Source organism: Malaclemys terrapin, chromosome 23 (genome assembly GCF_027887155.1).
Source record: "Malaclemys terrapin pileata isolate rMalTer1 chromosome 23, rMalTer1.hap1, whole genome shotgun sequence".
NCBI classification, from domain to species: domain Eukaryota; kingdom Metazoa; phylum Chordata; order Testudines; family Emydidae; genus Malaclemys; species Malaclemys terrapin.
The window spans coordinates 1,522,001-1,534,224 of NC_071527.1; the positions used below are offsets into that span (position 1 = coordinate 1,522,001).

Sequence of the window (12,224 nt, forward strand, 5' to 3'; positions counted from 1 at the left end):
CCCACAGGGCTTAGTCCAAGCAGCGGTGGTCAGGGCTCCAGCAATCACCTGGGCTCTGCGGCCCATGTCCAAACCCACCCACCCCCAGCCTGGGGCAATAGGGGGCAGGGCTGATGGGGAAACACCCTGCATGGGGCAGGCAGAGACCAGGGGGCAGCGGTGAAGCGTGGGCTAGCAGGCCAGGCTGGCTCGGGCGGGGTGGGCCGGTGGTGGGAGCCTCTCACCTGTGAGTGGCTGGTCCAGTCTAGGCCCCGGTCAGCGTCTCCGGCAGGTTGTTCCCTTTAGACGGTCCCGTGAGTCGAGTTTGGTGGGTCTCAGCTCACTCCGGGTGTCATGGAAGCCACACGCCGGATCCGCCCTGTCCTGGCAGACGGGCCAAGGGATGAAGCCGCAGCTCGAGCTCCCCACCGGCCCCTGGGCTCCCAGCAGTTGAGGCCAGTTGGACCAAGTGGCCCCTGGTGAGTGCCAGGTGGGTCCATCGCTCCGCTGCACCCCCAGAAATCAGGCCCTGAAAGTACCCCAGGCTGGGCCCCAAACCGCTCGCCCCCGAGAGCAGCACCCCCATCCCGGCCGTAGCCCGGGCCCCCTTTGTGCCCCTCCCCACCCCCATGCTAGTGTCCCGGCCCCCCGGCCTTGGGCACGTCTTACCCCAGTGGGTGCAAACTACCACCTCTGTGCTTTGCATTTTGTCCTGGGGCAAGTGACCCCTGGGGGACGGGGTGTGCGATGGAGGAATCGGCCCCTGTCTCTATGTACAGCTCCTTGCACGGTGGGGCCCTAGCCCTGCTGGGCACCTCCGCAGCACCCAGCACGATCCACAACGACCCCACCGTTCCCGCTCCGCGTCTGGCCCGGCTGGGTGCCCAGGTGGGCCAGCCTGAACGGGCTGGGACGCGGGTCACGTGCCAAGCCAGGGGGGTGTAGAGCCAGGTGCTGGGGCCAGGGGAAGGTGGGCCTGTGTGTGGGGCTGGCCCCTGGGGGCACAGGGGCAGGACTCAGCCGGGGTGAACAGTAAGGGGGGTCTGATAGCACCTGTGGGGCTCCCTCGCTCTCAGCCAAGTGGCACAGACAAGATCTGGCTCAGCCAGCTATGATGGGCCAGAGGCCAGGGTGAGAGGCTGGGATCCCCGGGCCGGAGACAATGGGAACTGGTCCTTCTGGCCCAGAGCTCCCCAGCTCTCCCTGGGGCCCGGCGTCCACCCAGCAGCCGAGACTGAGCAGAACTTTGCCTCTGGGCCGAGCCGGTCGGCCAGGAGCCCTCCAGCTGGGGGGACGAGGGGTGGTTTTTTTAACCTGCCGCGGGGTCCCTTTAAAAGGAAACAGGGCGAGAAAGTCATTGCAGTCCTGAAATAGGGCCCGGCTGGCACCGCAGGGGGGCGGGAGAGTGGGCCAGCGCCAGGCCTTTGGGTTTGTGGGCGGAGTCCACCTCGAAAAGGCTCCTTAAAAAAGGAAAGTGAGTGGCTGGCAGCAGGATCCCGCGCTGGGGGTTATATTTACCCGCATGACTCAGCCCGCGCTCACCCCTGCCCGGAATCCGGGACACCGCGCCGGCCGGGGGGGCCGGAGTCAGGGGCGCCAGGAGAGACGGGGTTAGCGAAAGGACAGCAAGAGATGATTCCCCTGCAGCGTGCCCAAGGGGGGCTGGAATCTTTGCCCCAAGGGCTGGGGGGGGGGACCGAGGGCCAGGCTAGGGCTCCAGCCCACTGAGGATTGGGGAGGGGAGGGGTCCAGGGCCTGGCACCCCACGGGAAATACAAGGAAAGGGAGGAGTTAGACCAGGTGAGGGGGATGACTGGGAGCAGGCCTGGGACACCTGGGTTCTATTTCCAATTCCAGGAAGGGAGTGGGGTCTACATGGGTTAGAGCATGGTGGGGCTGGGAGCCAGGACTCCTGGGTTCTCTCCCTGGCTCTGGGAGGGGAGTGGGGACTAGTGGGTAGAGCGGGGCGCTGGGAGCTAGGACTCCTGGGTTTTCTCCCTGGCTCGTGGTGGGGAGTAGTGGGTAGAGCGGGGGGTGGGCTGGGAGCCAGGACTCCTGGGTTCTCTCCCTGGCTTGTGGCGGGCAGTGGGGAGTAGTGGGTAGAGCGGGGGGGGGGGGGGGGGGGGGGGGGCTGGGAGCCAGGACTCCTGGGTTCTCTCCCTGGCTCGCGGCAGGCAGTGGGGTCTAAGTGGGTTGGAGCAGGGGCCTGGGAGGCAGACTCATAGCTCCCATTCCCAGCAGTGGATGGGGAACATTTCCAGCTGGGGCAGAGCGGGAATCAGTCAGGACTCCTGGGTTCCAAGCTCATTCCCCAGCGCATGGCACCTCCTGGCTGCCCCGTCCCTGAGCTCCCAGCCGGCCGCTGCAGACCTGTGTCAGGGAGATAATGACAGGGCCCGGGAGGGGGTGGAGCTGGTTTTAAATAAAGTGCAAATTGGACACATTAGTTGTGCGGTTTGTTTTCTTTCCAGCTGGGGGATCCTTCCCCCAGGGGCAGCATGAGTAAGAGGTGGTGGCTGTCCCAGCATGGGGGGGGCTTTTTGCCATCATCCCCCCCCCCCCTCCCGGGTGACTCACCCTCTGCAGTCCCAGCAGCTCCCCAGGTGCCCCGTGAGGTCAGAGCCCTCGGCCACAGCCCAAACCAAAGGGTGGCAAGGGAGGCGCTTCACTCATTCATTGCCCCCCCCTTGCCCAAGGGACCCAGAGAGGCTGCCAAGGGCCACGCCTCCCCCAGCACCGAAATACCCCGACCAGGATTCATGCCTCGGGGGAGGGGGGGCAGGACTCCTGGGTTCTATTATGGGAGGGGAGTGGGGGGAGGGAGCCAGGACTCCTGGGTTCTATTATGGGAGGGGAGTGGGGTGGAGTGGGGGGAGGGAGCCAGGACTCCTGGGTTCTCTCCCAGCCCTTGGCCTCCACAGACTCATGTTGTTCAGTAGAGTTTTGCTGGGGGGGGGGGAGGCCGGGAGCTGCAATGGGGGTGGGGCGAAGCTCCCCCCAAGCAAAGAGCCCCAGAACCGAGCCGTGCCCGGACCCCCGCGCCCCGTGCCAGCGGGCTGCGAGCTGGGCCCACGGGCCGGCCCACGGACTTCGCGGAAAGCGGATGAAAATTGGGTGTGTGCCGCCCTCTAGTGGCGGTTCCGGGAAAGGCGCCCTCCAGGCACCTCCCAATTATTTGGGGATGGGCATGGGGGGGAGGGTCTCTTCTACCCTCTCTCTGGGCATTTGGTTTTGAACCCTGGTGCCAGGAACGGGAACTTGCCCCCTGCCCGGCCCCCACCAATATTATTAATCGCCTGTTTCTTTAAGGCCTTTCATCTCAAAGGAGCCCAAAGCCTCTTTCCCCAGCAATCGCTCCACCCAGTGCTGAAATGCAGCTGGCTCTGGGGTGGGGTGCAGCAGCTGTTTGGAGGCACAGGGAATCCCTCACCCAGCAATGAAATGCAACCACCTCTGGGGCAGAGCCCTGCAGCTGTTTGTCCGCACAGCTGCACAGGAGTTTGGGGCCAGACACTTAACGGAGTCCCAGGCCCGGGCAGCTGTCGGGTAGCAAGGGGTTGGTCAGGGTATAAACTCGCAGACACGGCAGCAAGGCCGGGGCACAGGCCCCCAGGGGGGTTTATTTCTCTGTGGACCATTTTACAGCAGGTTCGATTCGCACAGAAGAGTCTGGGGTAGAGACACAGACTGCTCCGTTAACTGCCCCCAGCAGGGCCGTGTCCAGGGCAGGGTGAGCCGGGTGCAAAGCCACAGGGGGGTGGAAAAACGATGACAAAACCCGATGGGCGTGTGTGCAAATACGCTCGCTCACCACGGGCGCTGAAATGCCTTGTTACGGCTCTGCCCGGAACGGCGCCAGGCCCTGGGACGCCACGCTGACTCTGAGGGGCCCACTCTCACCCCCACCGGGGAGGTGCACCCCCCAGGCTACACAGGAGCCCGGCCCGGGGGTCCTAGCTGGGTCTAAGCGGGTCCTCCCCTTCCAGCCGTCTCCTCCCAAAGCTAAGGGGTATTTGAGTTGCCAGGCTCGGCCCTGCCCCACCAAGCCACACCCAGCCAGGCCCCGCCCATATTGGGCACACCCTGCCAGGCCCCGCCCATCCTGGGCACGCCCTACCAGGCCCCGCCCCTCCTAGACATGTGAGAAGGAGAGAGGAGGGCAGGGGCGAGGGAAGAAAAGCGCAGGGCGCACAAGCAGGGCAGGCCCCCTCCATCGCCCTCACCCCCTTCTGGGCTCCGCTGCCCCACTCATCTCCACCCCCTCCTGGCCCCTGCCCCAGGCCTCCTGCCCTGGTTCCCCGGCCTCTGGCACCGCCCCCGGGGGCTCCCCCTCGCTGGCCGGGACGATGGTGATGTCGGAGCCGCTGCTTTCCAGGCTGCTGCTGCTGTAGGCCAGGGCCCCGTGGCGCGGGCGCCCCCTCCAGGCCATGTGGCCACGCGGGGCCGGGCCCTCGGGCTCCTCGTCCGTGTCCGAGTCGGGCGCCGTGTGGCGGCGGATGCGGGACACGGCCTCGCGCAGGTCGCGGGTGCAGAGCGCCGGGCGCTTGGCGCAGGGCCGGGTTCGGGGGGGCAGGGCCTGCGGCTCGTCCCCAGGAGCCTCCCTGCCCCAACCCGGGCCCGGCCCCACAGATGGACTGGTGCCGTCCCCAGGGGTCTCCCTGCCCCCCGGCACCCCAGGTGGCTCTTCGGGGGAAGCGGCCGGACTGGGCAGCCCATGTACTCTGGGGCCCCCCACCAGCGGCTCTGGGCTGCCAGGAAGAGCTGCTCCCGCCTGCTGGCCCCAGCGCCCGGGGTCCTCTCGCTGGGCACAGGCCCCCTGTGGCCCCTCCAGGCCCAGCTCGGCCGCGGGGAGCCCCAAGATCCGAGCCGCCCTCTCCCCCAGGGAGCCATCCCCGGGGGAAGGGGGTGGGGGCCCTGCCGCCCGCTCGGAGGCCCCAAGGTGGGGTCGGCTGGCCAGGAGCAGCCTCTGGCATGGAGAGGCCGAGTCCCGGGGCGGGGGGGACCCCAGGAGCCGCACCTGCTCCCGCCGCGGAGGCGGGATGTACTCGGCGCGAATCACCACGCAGGTGGCATCGATCACAAAGACACCCCCATGCCGGCTTCGGCCTTCGGCTCTGGGGGACTGGTCAGGTGCCTTCCCCACGGGGCGGGGAGAGGGGGGCGCCCTGCGTTCTGGCCGGCCCCTCTGCTCCCAGCCCTCCCGCTGCCCACTCCTGGCGCTGCCCGTGGAGCTGGGTGCGTAGCCAAAGCCCCAGCCGGAGGGGAGTCGCTGCCGGCCCGGGACAGAGCCAGGCCCCGCTGCATCCCAGCCCCTGGGGCTGCGGGCCCTGCCAGCCCCTCCGGCTGCCCGGGGCAGCGTGTGGCTGCCACTGTCTGGGCTGGACAGCGGGCGGAAGAGGGACTCGGCCGAGCCGCCCCGGGCCGTGGACTGCACTGCGCCCTCCAGCCCCGACCTGGCACGGCGCCCCAGGGAGCCCGACCCCGCGTGGTAGCTCCAGCCACCCAGGACCTCATGGGGGAGCCTGGCCAGCCGCTGCCATGGGCCGCCTGAGCCGGGAGCGGGCTCCGGGCTGCCTCCAGCGGGCCCTGTCCCATGGGGCGCTGGCCGGCCCCGCTTGGCGGCCGGCGGCTTGGGGGCGGTGCGGGGCCGCTTGGTGGGGAGGGTGCGGTGGGGCGCGTCGTAGGCAGGGGGCGAGATGTAGGGCGGGGGCCGTGGCTCGTTCGGCTTGCGGCTGCCCAGCCCCGCCCGGAGCCGTCTCAGCATGTGGGTCTCATAGCTGGGGGGCCCGGCTGGGAGCACCTCCACGGCACTCCCTGCCAGCCGCCTCCTGCCCAGGACGCCGGCCGCTGCCCCCTGCCCCCTCCTCTCCGGGGGGGCCGCCCAACCCAGGCCCCTCCTGCCCTCCGAGCCGCCCCTCAGCTTCCTCTCGCTGGGGGCGTCCCGGTCCCCTCGCGCCCCCTTCCCCAGCAGCCGCAGGCCCCGGGGGTCGCTGCTGGAGGGCGGCTGGGGGAGAGGAATCGTCTTGCTCCACGTGGGGTCCTGGTGCCCACGGGGCCCCGGGCGCCGGGCCGGCCACAGCTCAGCCACAAAGCGCTTCTCCAGACACCTGCAAGGCAGAGAGAGACTTGCTCAGGGCCCAGCTGCCCCACCCACTGCTAGGCTGCTGGCGGGGAGGGGGGGCACAGAGGTCCCGGATAGCTCATTGTGCGGGGGGTCCCGCTAACTGGGGGGGCACACTGGGGTGGAGCATGGGGCGACCCTGTTCCTAGCACTGCCCCTCCCACCCTGGCAGACACCCCCTGGCTTTCCTGGCCCGTGGGGCCGGCAGCAGTGCCCTGGGTGCCCACCCATGGGGTGGGGGATAGGCAGGGATTGCAGGGGGGTGACTGATGGGACTCAGGGAGCCTCGGCCAGCAGTGCAGGGGGCGCCCTGTTGGGTTGATGCCAGGGAAAGGGGAGATGCGTCCCAGTGCTGACCCACAGCCCCCTTCTAGTCCAGCCCTGAGCTCCCCCCATCACACAGCTCTGCCGGTGCCCCTCAGTCCTGACCCGCAGCCCCCTGCTCAAGCCCGCGAGCCTAGGGAAGTGGTGCCCTCCGCCCCCGCCAGGAGGAATGATCTAGTGAGACAGGCCCTGACTCACGCGTACTCCCCCGAGACGCTCCGGTAGATCCAGGGGGTGCCGGAGCCCCGCGCGGGCCAGTGCCCTGGGTCCATGGCACTGCCGTGGCTGCAACAAGAGACCGTGTTAATCTCCACCACCAGCAGGTCCGTGCGCTTGCAGATCTGCAGGTGCCCAGTGCCCGGTGCCCCCTGCTGCCCATGGCCCCGCCGCACCGGGCAGCCCAGCATGGTCCCAGGGGACTGGCTTGTCCGGCGGCAGGGAGCCGGGCGAGCCCCGAGGGAGCGCTGCGTGGAGAGGGAGGGCTGGGGGCTGCCTGTGCCCACGGGCTGCTTGCGAGCCTGCGAGCTCTGCGCCAGGGCTGTGTCGGCAACATGCACCGGGAGCAGCTCTTTGTGCGGGCGGGTGAGTGCCAGCCTGCCAGCAGCCGGAACAGAGCGTGCACACGGGGAGACAGGCACGCAGCGCGCGCACACACACACACAACACTCAGAGCGCACTCACACACACACACGCAAGTGCACATATGCACACACACAACACTCAGAGCGCACTCACACGCACACATGCACACGCGCACACACACAACACTCAGAGCACACTCACACACACACACATGCAAATGCACACATGCACACACACAACACTCAGAGCGCACACACACACACGCACAACACTCAGAGCACACTCACACACGCACACACACGCAGACGCACACACACACAACACTCAGAGCGCACTCACACACGCAAACGCACATACGCACACATGCACATGCACACACAACACTCAGAGCGCACTCACACATGCAGACACACACAACACTCGGAGCGTGCACACCCTGAAACACACACAGCAGGCGCGCACGCGCACACACACAACACTCAGAGCGCGCACACACACACATACACATGCGCACACAACACTCAGAGCGCACGCACACACGCACACATACACACATGCTCGCACACGCACACCACTCGGAGCACGCACGCACGCCCTGAAACACGCGCAGCGTATGCACACATGCACACACACAACACTCGGAGCGCACACGCAGCCCCTCAGCAGGGCCTGCAACACGGCCCCTCTCCCAGTGCCCTGCAGACGCCCCGCTGCCCCCAGAACCCACTGGGCGCGTGGCTGGGCCCTGGGCGATAGCAGCACCTGCAGGGGAACCCCGTGACTGCTGCCGGCTCCCTGACTGCTCTGCGGGCCACTCTGTGGTCCGGGGGGGGACTTGTTGGTAGGGGACACCCCCTTCCCAGACCCTGGGCTGCCCCCACGTACCTGCTGATGGGCTCAGTTCAGCCTGGGGCCCGTGCAGGGTCATTGCTGGGTTAATGGGGATCTCGCACCCCCCCCAGCAGCGCTGGGGCCTCTGCAAGGCAATGGAGTGTGGTACCTGTCCCCCTCATCTGAAAGGGCCTCCCCCCGCCGTGTCACGTCACCCCCCCAGCCCTGCCGGGGGAGGGGGCAGCTCTGTTTAGTGGTTAGAGTCAGGACGCCTGGGTTCTCTGACCCCTCTGGGAGGGGCCTGGGGGCTCAGCACTGAGCCTGCCACACGGGGTACGGAGGAATGAACACGCTGAAGGGGGGTCAGGGCTCAGGCCCCCCCAGGCTTTACGCAGGGACGCCCCCCCCCCCATCACCCCGAGAGATGCTGCAAGTGCACAAATTACAAGGTTTGGCACAACGTGCTGCAGCCCACGCCGGCTCCGAGCGAAACCTAGCAACCAGGCGCCGGCATGGCAACGGGCCCCAGCCGGGCTCCAGCTCTGCCCAGGGGGCTGGGGGGGCTCTGCCGAGGGGATGGGGGGGCGACGAGTCGGGCTGGGGGCTTGTCCCTCTGGGTAGAGCAGCTGGGGGGCGGCTCCGATTTGCCCTGTCCGGGGTGTGCATTGGTGACAAGGGTCCCTGACCGAGAACCCAAGCGACCGGGACGGGCTCAGGGCTCTCACCCGGGCCAGAGCAGGCGCCGGCCCCCAGGGCAGGAAGGTCCCAGGCCGCGCCCAGTGCTGGAGATGTGCCCACCCCTCAGCCCACCCCCAGCAGTGCCCCCCGTGACCTGGCTGCCTGGTTCGGTCGCTCGCTGGGTGCTGGCCTGGGCTGGAGCCGGAGCTGCGGCCTGGCCAGGGAGCTCCCTGAGCCTTCACCCCCTCCTGCCCGCACGGCTCCCGGACCCCGACCCCGGCCGGACGGCAGCACTGACAGCAGCTGGTGGCTCCCGGGGTTATTACACAGCCCCCCCGTGTCCCTCGCAGCCTCCCACCCGGCCGGGAATGTGCCTGGCTCAGCACCGCCCGGGGAGGCACCAGGGCTGTCGAAGCCTCGCCAATGGCCGGGGAGCCGGGGCACGAGATGGGCGAGGACTGGGGGGGGATGAAAGCGGTGGGTCACCCACCCCCCCAAGTGCCCCATCCTGCAGCTGGCACCTTGCTCCCTCCCCGCCCTCCCTGCAGCTGGCACCCCCCTGCTCCCCCCATCCTGCAGCTGGCACCTTGCACCCTCCCCGCCCTGCACCTGGCACCCCATCTCCCCTCCCATCCGGCACCTGGCACCCCCTGCCCTCCCACCCTGCACCTTGCTCCCTCCCCACCCTGCACCAGTCATCCCCTTCCCAGCCCCCCCCCTCCCCTGCACCAGACATCCCCTTCCCAGCCCCCCCCCTCCCCTGCACCAGACATCCCCTTCCCAGCCCCCCCCCTGCACCTGGCACCCCATCTCCCCTCCCATCCGGCACCTGGCACCCGCTGCCCTCCCACCCTCCACCTTGCTCCCTCCCCACCCTGCACCAGTCATCCCCTTCCCAGCCCCCCCTCCCCTGCACCAGACATCCCCTTCCCAGCCCCCCCCCCTCCCCTGCACCTGGCACCCCCCCAGCCCCTTCCCACCGTGCAGCCAGCACCCCCCGCCACCCCCCGCTGTCTGCGCCTGGCAGCCTGTCCTAAGCCCCCCCAAGACAAGCGGCGGCTAGTTAAGTTCATGCTGCTCCCAGCCTTGCCCATGTCCCCACTCTCCCTGCTCTCCCCCCCCCCAGGTCAGAGGCGGCTCCAGCCCAAGCCAGGGGACTGTAGTGGCTGCTGCTGGGGGGCAAGGCCCAGGTAGTGACAGGCCGATGCCTTCGGGCGCGGGGGGGGGGGGGAGGAGGTTGACAGCAGCTGGGCTCCCCAGCCTGTGCCAGCAGGGCCCTGGGGCCATGTGCAGAGCCAGGCCGGGGTCGCCGGGCCCTGAGGAGGCTCCTGGGAGCAGAGGAACCCAGGAGTCCTGACTCCAAGAGCCATGTACTTACCTCTCACTCGGGCTCAGAACCCAGGTGTCCTGGCACCCAGCTCTGACCACTAGCCCATGCTCCCTTCCTCCTTACCCCTCCCCGCAGACGCCCCCAGAGCCACCGCTGTCCTGGGCTGCCTGGCCACCCCTCCCGGCCCACGGCTCCCCTGCTGGTCTCTGAGCCAGGGGAACCAGGGAGCTGCCAGAGGCTGGCGCCTGGAGGAGCGGTCCTACAGCCCCCCCACCCCCCCGGTCTCTTTCCATCCCTTTTAGAAAACCCACTGGTGGAACAAACAGGGATTTCCGGGCTGGACACCGGCGCAGGCTCAGCGGATTCCCGGCCCCAGGGAGGGTCACACTGTGGGGCGAGCAGGGAAGGCCCCCCCTCCCCCCCGTTGAGCCAAAAGCCCCCAGTTCCCCACTGGGTCTGGGGGGGGTGGGACCAGCAGGCCCTGCTCTTTGCTCCAGCTGGGCCAGTTCCCAGGGGTCCCGCTGCAGATAAATCTCTGCATGAAGCTTTCCTAGGACTTTGTACGATGCCTCTATTTGCCTACAACTTTGTACCAGATCCTTCTTTAGAAACCCCTGTATTGAGCCTTGGGCTCCTGTGAAACATGGCTTTTTGCCCCCCCCCCCCGCCCCCGCCCCCCGGGAATCAATTGCCCTGTTGAATGACTGAGGTCTGGATGAGGAAGGCAGCACCTCCAGCCAGCTGCTCCCCTTGGAGAGGGGACGGGAGCCAGACCCAAGGCCAATAACACCTGTCCAGGGGGCTCACTGAGGCAGAGCAGACCCATTGACGGCCTTGGGGGTTAGAAGCGAGCCCCTGCTTTTGGGAACCCCCTTCGCAGCATGGGGACAACCCCCAGAGGGGAGCAGCACAAAGGACCAAGGGCCACAGACCCAGATTTGCAGGAGAGGGAAGCTGCTATAATTGTGAGGGGTCTTGCACTGGACTCTGGGTCTCGTCTTGTCAACGTGGAGCATCGAACCGGCTCCACCCTCCCCCATCTAACTCACCTGGCCAGTGCAGTCCAGGGGAGCAACTCGTCCGTAACAATGGAGAGTGTGTGAGTGTGTGTGTGTGCAATATATCGTATGCATATGATCGTGCTGATTGATACGTGTATTACCAATAAATGGCGCTTTGCCTTATTCCCCCTGAAAAGAGCCTGGGTGGTACTTGAAGTACAACACCTCAAGGGACCGGGGCCCAAGCAGCGCAGGGCAGCGACTGGGGTTCAAACCCCCCTGCTGGGATGGAGGAAGGGGAAGAGGGAGACGCCCCAGCACTGAGCACATCCCCAGGGCAGCTGTTTCAGGCCATAGTGAGGCTCTTACAAGGCCCAACTCAGGAGCTGGTAGAGGCCAGGCCCCAGACTGGGTAACCCACAGGGCTGGGCTGTGGGTCGGGAGTGAGGGGCACCGGCAGAGCTGGGGGGGGCAGGGCTGGTCTAGCAGGGGCTGCAGGTTGGGAGTGAGGGGCACCGGCAGAGCTGGGGGGAACCCAGGGCTGGGCTAGCAGGGGCTGCGGGTCGGGAGTGAGGGGCACTGGCAGGGCTGGGGGAGCCCAGCTCTGGGCTAGCAGGGGCTGTGGGTCGGGAGTGAGGGGGCACCGGCAGGGCTGGGCTAGCATGGGCTGTGGGTCGGGAGTGAAACCTGGCCTGAAAATCCTCCTGAACCAGCAATTCCACCCGCCCTTGGACCTGGTCCCAGAGCTGAGCTGCCCGGAGCCTCGTCTCCAGCCGCCAGCCCCTTGCTGGCCCTGCCTCCCACTTGCTGCCCGTCCGCCCCAGCAGATCTGCAGCGTTCGCAGGTCCCCCCTGGCTCCAGACTCCTCGGGCCAGGTGTGAACCGTTCCTCCCAGACCAGGGGCTCGAACCCTTGGCTTGTTCCTGGTGCTCTGCTCTGGCCTGTCCCGCACTGACCCCCTGCAGTGCGGTGCTGGGACCGGACCCAGCGCCGAGCAGAATGGGACCACGCCTGGTGGGGCTGACATACGACGCTCCCTTTAACACCCCCCAGAACGCTATTCGCCTTTTCCCAGCTACACCTTGTTGGCTCACTCGGTACATGGTTCACCCTGAGCCCCGGCTCCTCTCCGGCCGTGCTCCCACCTGGCCACTTCTCCCCGGGTGCAGCTGCGCACTAGAGTTTTCCTTCCCCAGGGAAGTACTTTGCACTTGTCTTCATTGAATTTCATGGCGTGGAAGGTCATTGTGAATTCAAATCCTGCCCTCCAACATGCTTGCAGCCCCACCCAGCCTGGTGTCAACGGCAGATTTTCTAAGCATCCTCTGCACCATCATCCACGTCATGAATGAAAACACGGAGGAGCAGCAGCCCCAGG

General features: G+C 67.5%; 1 protein-coding gene across 2 annotated transcripts; it reads right to left on the minus strand.

Moving 5' to 3' along the window:
- Positions 1 to 3,567: 3,567 nt before the first annotated feature.
- On the minus strand, positions 3,568 to 8,007 carry DDN (dendrin). Of its 2 annotated transcripts, XM_054012865.1 has the most exons (3): positions 7,892 to 8,007; positions 6,623 to 6,709; positions 3,568 to 6,086 (listed from the first exon to the last, which is right to left on the minus strand). In XM_054012865.1, exons 2-3 carry the CDS (start codon positions 6,694 to 6,696, stop codon positions 4,199 to 4,201), a joined length of 1,962 nt encoding a protein of 653 aa, XP_053868840.1. In that variant the 5' UTR covers positions 6,697 to 6,709; positions 7,892 to 8,007; the 3' UTR covers positions 3,568 to 4,198. The 2 variants fall into 2 exon arrangements, with proteins under 2 accessions (XP_053868840.1, XP_053868839.1); XM_054012864.1 differs by lacking the exon at positions 7,892 to 8,007 and having other exon boundaries at positions 6,623 to 6,964.
- Between the last annotated feature and the right edge of the window lie 4,217 nt (positions 8,008 to 12,224).

Coding starts and splice junctions, on each gene's coding strand:
- DDN (XM_054012864.1), bottom strand. CDS start 6,831: ATGCTGGGCTGCCCGGTGCGGCGGGGCCATGGGCAGCAGGGGGCACCG. Junction 6,087..6,622: donor AGCGTCTCGGGGGAGTACGC/GTGAGTCAGGGC, acceptor TCTGCCTTGCAG/GTGTCTGGAGAAGCGCTTTG.